This window comes from Hypomesus transpacificus, chromosome 4 (genome assembly GCF_021917145.1).
Source record: "Hypomesus transpacificus isolate Combined female chromosome 4, fHypTra1, whole genome shotgun sequence".
Lineage (NCBI taxonomy): Eukaryota > Metazoa > Chordata > Actinopteri > Osmeriformes > Osmeridae > Hypomesus > Hypomesus transpacificus.
In genome coordinates, this window is record NC_061063.1 from 3,702,692 (window position 1) to 3,708,691 (window position 6,000).

Below are 6,000 nucleotides of genomic sequence, written 5' to 3' on the forward strand. Positions count from 1 at the left end.
TGACAGATGCATGTGAGAGGCAGGAGCATACCTGTGGAAAAGTAGGTTGAAATTCCTGCGTCGTGATCACGGGACAGGGGTACTTAATAGGCACAGCGTTTATATCTCAAGGTCTTAGCCTCAGTTAAGACAGATTGCCGTACCTTGGCTGCCTAACAGGCTGGGAGACATAGGAACACCGGACATGCGCTTCCCTGCTAATGAATGTCAAATCAAAGACTGACCTATTTTGAGTCAAAGTGCTTTCACACCTATGACAGGGCAATATCTCCGAGGAGTTTTTAAATGCCCTGGACATCTCATCTTTTGCTTGTGCACATGCTGCCAGCCATGCTGTTTGCAGTACACCAAGCTGTGATTCACAGCCAGGGATGCTAAATGTGTAATACACAGGGGAGTAAACCACAACAAGTCTTTTCCACTGAAAGTCCTCAGATCATAAACTATTTTCCACTGTTGCCTCTGCCTTATTATGCCATATTACATTTGTGTTGCTGGTGTGAACCAGCAGGAAACTAAATGCCTTCCTTTGAAGTGCGATTTATAATTATGCAACACAGCAATGTCTTGGTTCCATCACTATCATTAGCGTTTCAGGAATGTTTATGGAGTTTGACTATGATGAAAAAAAATCACATTATAAAATTAATTTAATGCGTTACTGTTTGATTGTTTTAGTCTCAGTCACATACAGAGCACCATGGGAAAGTCATTATTTCTGTTTATAACTGGTTGATTGACGTTTAAATGTGGTAAGGGGTGTTTGACCGCTGTTGAGTTAAGAACATGAACTATGCACCAGTAATTTCCTCTGGATCTTTGACCTTCTGGAGGACTTACCGTTCAGGGTCATTGAGTAGAATAGGACACTGGTGAAAGAAGGCAGCGTGGGGATATTGACAAAATGTCACCTCAGAAATTAGAGGTGCCTAACTGCTTTTGGTATCCTCCTTTTCTCCGTTAAAGGGAAATCATTTGATTTGGCAGCTGTCTGGGGACCCTTCCAAAACCATTCCAGAACATTTCTGAACTATGGTCTAATTGTCTTTGCAGCCTGCAGGGGGAGGGTTTTGTCCACTGTTTCCGATGCGATTCTTGAAAAATGGGTTTTGGAAAAATGTACTTGGTGGCTTGCTGTAATTTGATGTTTGTTCTGAGATATCCTCCTTAAAGCACACCCCATTGTTTGGTCATGGTGAGAAATCTAATTATTTTGAGTAGCCTGTCAGGTTTTCTTGTGGTCTGTGTGACATAGCAAGAGAAAAGATGCACAACTTTGCACAACAATCTCTCTCTCTCTCTCTCTCTCTCTCTCTCTCTCTCTCTCTCTCTCTCTCTCTCTCTCTCTCTCTCTCTCTCTTCTCTCTCTCTCTCTCTCTCTCTCTCTCTCTCTCTCTCTCTCTATCTGTCTGTCTGTCTGTCTGTCTGTCTGTCTGTCTGTCTGTCTGTCTGTCTGTCTGTCTGTCTGTCTGTCTGTCTGTCTCTCTCTCTCTCTCTCTCTCTCTCTCTCTCTCTCTCTCTCTCTCTCTCTCTCTCTCTCTCTCTCTCTCTCTCTCTCTCTCTGTCTCTCTGTCTCTGTCTCTCTGTCTCTCTGTCTCTCTGTCTCTCTCTCTCTCTCTCTCTCTCTCTCTCTCTCTGTCTCTCTCTCTCTCTCTCTCTCTCTCTCTCTCTCTCATGAACAGTGGTGTCAGATATTTAGCGACTGGACACCAGTGGCAGGCTCATGGTGGCACCTCTACTGTGAGGTTTGATTATAAATCTCACCTCTCTCTGAAAAACAACATCTGTTCTCCCTTAGTCAGTGACTTCCACATATGAGCATCCTCACTCTGGAAGCAAAAAAGCTACATACACACACCATGGACTGCTTGGTATTTATCCTATCCCGAGATGCCTCTCACCAATCAGGTTGTCTGATTCACAGCACTTTGTACAATAAACCAATTTAGTTATAAATCAAGCATGGGCTGTTTCGTGCTTCGGGGGGGAGGGGGGGCCAGCATCGCAAAGGTTCCCCCCTCGAGAAGTCTTCTGGTGTTGAGGTTGAATGCTGAGGCCCAACTGGGGCACCTGCAGCTCTCTAGTCCAGTGCTGGAGAGAGAGGCTGCTGGGGTGACAGGCCAGACTGACAGGCTGGGAGAGAGGACTCAGCTGTGATGGGCCACGTCGTCTCTGTGGCAGTCTTATGATGAATTACCTCTCCGGGTCTGAACGATGCCACTGATACTGAATGATGCCGGAGCAGGATTGTTCTGTCAGCAACTCACCGGGGACGGCAGATAAATAAAGAGAGAAAGCTAGAAATGAACTTCAATGCAAGATGGCCTCCTTTTTACTTTTCATTAAAGTTGCCATCTCTCATATATCTCCATATGTGCTGATATGGAAGTGTTAGGTTGTGGAAAAAGACGTGCCAGGAAATTGCCATGTGAAGGCACAGATGTTGCAAACTTTTGAGTGATAGTAGCCTGTCTGATCCTCTCTTGGCATCTTATCTTTCAGTTGAGGGTGTGCTAAAGACTCCTTCAGTGTGCTCTGGTTGTCTTACAGTGCAGGGTATTGCACAGCCTCCTTCACTGCTGGGTTTACATATTGTTTAGGATTTGGTAAAACAAAGAAAGACAAATCTGATCTGTCTGTCAAGAGTTAAATAACAATAACAACAACCACAACAACAACAACAACAACACCAACAACATTATAATGGTTACCATGCTCTGCAACACTTAAATTTGTTTCCATGGTTCCATTCCATTGTTCCGCTCTTCCGTTCCATGAAAAAGAGGTGGATGTACCGTGAATAAAGACTGTGTATATCTCCCTTTTAATAATGCACTTTGTCTGATCGCATTTCTCTTTTTCTTCTCCTTTCAGCTCGGAAGACTATTATGAATATGGGCATGTGGTAAGCGGAGAATCCTATGACTCATACGGTGAGTTTACAGCTTCATGGAAGAGTGAATTGTTCAGATGAACCTCTCTCTCTATGGTCAGCATGGATGTGTTAATCATGCCAGTTTTAGACGTTTCCACCCTGTGTGAGTCCTGTATTCAGTAGCGGCGCTTTTCTTATGTGTTCTCATTAAGAAACTGTCGTCTTCCATCTGCAGATGTCAAGTCTTTGTGTTCTAGCAGTTTCATGCCCACTAAATATACATACAGTACCTGACGGCAACCTTTGCCATGGTCTGTGAGATGATATGTCAATTAAATGGTTATGGTGGATATGCTTGTTATTCTATAATCATCCTTTAAATTGACAATAATGGACAGGAGATATTACAAATGTATATGTGGACACAATGTTCTGGGTGATAAATTGTTACAAAGCATGAAGAAAAAGCTGAAACCAAACAGTGTGCACACTTGTAACCATGCGGGCACGCCACCCTATCAAAGTGCTGACTTGCAGTAGAGAAGAAAAGGATGTCTGGCAGTTCAAAGGAGTCCTTCAGAAAAACAGTTGATGTACACCCTTGTTCTCAAAACGCAAGGTTACCTTGGTCACTGTTTCTAAAGTGATTGTCAGTTAAAGGTTGACAAGTTTAATTAAAGAGTATTGGTTAGGGGCTGCCAACTGAGACCCTGTCACAGGGAAAACAGGCCTTTTGTGAGCTTCAGCTCAAGGGACGAGTCTCTACTGGCTGGAGATCAGACAAAGGCTGGCATCGATGCAGGCACTTGCACATCGACAGTGATGGGGGTGAATGGGGGCTGATTTAGACTAATGGTAATTGTGACCTTTCGCCTGGAGACACTAAACAGGCTCTTTTCAAGTCGCTATTTGATCTTCTGATTCAATTATCTAGAATGGATCCTTCCAGGTGTAAGGCGCAGATTGGTGATTGAGCTTCTGTTTGAACTCGCAGACAACGACTCGTTTGTTGTCGGTCCACTCCAGTCAACACCAGTCTTTTGAAACCCTCGTGGAACTTACTCGTTTCTGAAGTAGCTTCCTTGATTTGACAAGTCACGCCAATGTCACACTTTCAGGCAGCAAACTGATAACAGGGACTTTCAGTTCCACAAACACACGTCAAGAAGTGGTAACCTACATGCTGTATATTAGCATTTCCCTCGTCCCTTACCTGTCCCTGTTGTTCCCTCTGAAACAGGTCAGGACGAGTGGACTAACAATCGCAGCAAGGCACCACCGGCACGGACAACTAAAGGAGTGTACAGAGAGCAGCCATACATCAGATATTGAACTGTTTGTACAACCTGAACAGTCCCACATGGCCGTGTCTTTCTAAGTAATGGATTTTTTATGGACGCTCCCCCCTTTTTAGAATATGTATCACACAAAGCCAACTACTAACAAAGAGGAGATGGTGAGAGTTAAGACCTTGAATCAGCGTTAGAAGTTGGTTTTCAAATTGAAGACCCTGGTAATATGACATGACTGAAGGGCACATATACAGTACAGTAGGCGATATTGCCACCCTTTTGAGTAGATTATAAGTTTAATCATGCATTATATGTGACGCTTCTCTTTCGACTGCATAGCAACATTTGAATGACTCCGCAAAGGCATTCAAGTAACATGTTTCTATATCACAGCTGTATGTACAGTATGTATAACAACATGTTGATGCAATGTTGTATTCGAGTCCTACATTGTTGCTAAGAGGAGTAAGAGAAACGTTACAAATAGTGCTGCTCTCAAATCTCAGAGCCTGCTGTGATTAATCACTTTAATGTGTTAGTGCTTAGCTCTAGAAAGGTGAAGTATTGTAGATATTTTTTTCTGAGGGGTTGGTTAATTGTTTCCCTTGTAAGATATACCTTTACAATAAGAATGCAGAAAGATCACTGTATACTTTGTTGTTTTCTCCTTTTGTAAAATTATAGTTATTTTGTGTTAAAGGGCTTATAAAAGCATGGTGTGCAAACATTGTGGATAGTATCAACTGTTTTCTCCTAACCTAAAACATGTGTAGGTGTGATCGTTTGCGTTCTAGTCGCCCACTCTAACCATTCCAATCTTAAATCACAGGTCATATTTTATGTAAGATATCTTCAGTCCAAACATGTTGATGAGCTTTAGAATTCATGATTGATGCTCTTCATGCTCTTAACAATGATCAATCTTTTAGTTTTAAACTTGAAATGCTTTCAGTGTAATTATCAAGTTATATTGAAACATCTAATCATTGCAAACTTGTTAAAGGTTCCCACCAGGTAACAGAAGTAGTGTATAAGTACTGTATATTAACCTTTTCAGCTTATGTAAGCCCTTTAATATTTTCTTCTTGGTTGATGCAAAATAAACATTTTGAAAGAAAGACATCGTGTTCCAGAGAATACTTCTGCATTTATAAAATGAAATAATAATCTAAACTAATAAATCACACCATAAAGCTTGATGAAGACCATTTTGAAAAGAAACGTTTTATAGACCATGATTTTAAAGGTTCCTGATGATTGGGGAGATTAAATAATAAGATGTATAACAACATAAAACAAATCATTATATGGCACAACAAAAACCCAATAATGTTTCCCTGTAGTTAAAGTCAAGTCATTTTTGAAAACTGAATGTACACACAAAACAACACAGTATGGACAATTTTGCAGACACAGTGTTCTTTGATATCTTTCTATAATTACAATTCATGTCAAGCAATAGTTTGGTCAAAGCTTTTGATCTCATTTTTACTTCAGGAATAAGGATTTTATAGAGTATATACGTCTGACATACAAACAAAAACACATTAATTCCAAAACCAACACATCTGTATCTTGCTTTTGACAGTGCACCTCATATGAAAGTCAGTATTTATTTTCCAATGCTTATGATTTGTTTGAAGAATGAACAAAAACTGAGTGACACCTACGGCAACAGGAATTCTCAAATGTCTGTAAACGATGGCTATTCTATTTTATAGAATTCGTATGGGGGATTTTCTTTTTCTGTTGTTGTTCTGCTCTTCCTGTTCTCCTCTGGTCGTGTGGCCCTCTCCCAGTCTATTAAAGAGCCTGCCATTGCCCTGTCTGTTA

The 6,000-nt window shown here is 41.3% G+C and overlaps 1 protein-coding gene across 1 annotated transcript in view; it reads left to right on the forward strand.

The window, feature by feature from the left end:
• The window catches only part of khdrbs3 (KH domain containing, RNA binding, signal transduction associated 3), a 48,401-nt gene extending 43,136 nt beyond the window's left edge, over positions 1 to 5,265 (forward strand). Inside the window, exons 8-9 of the mRNA XM_047019538.1 lie at positions 2,875 to 2,933; positions 4,116 to 5,265. Of these exons, the coding sequence (XP_046875494.1) occupies positions 2,875 to 2,933; positions 4,116 to 4,207 (151 nt within the window). The 3' untranslated portion in view covers positions 4,208 to 5,265. The remainder of the gene's footprint in view (positions 1 to 2,874; positions 2,934 to 4,115) is intronic.
• Positions 5,266 to 6,000: the final 735 nt, after the last annotated feature.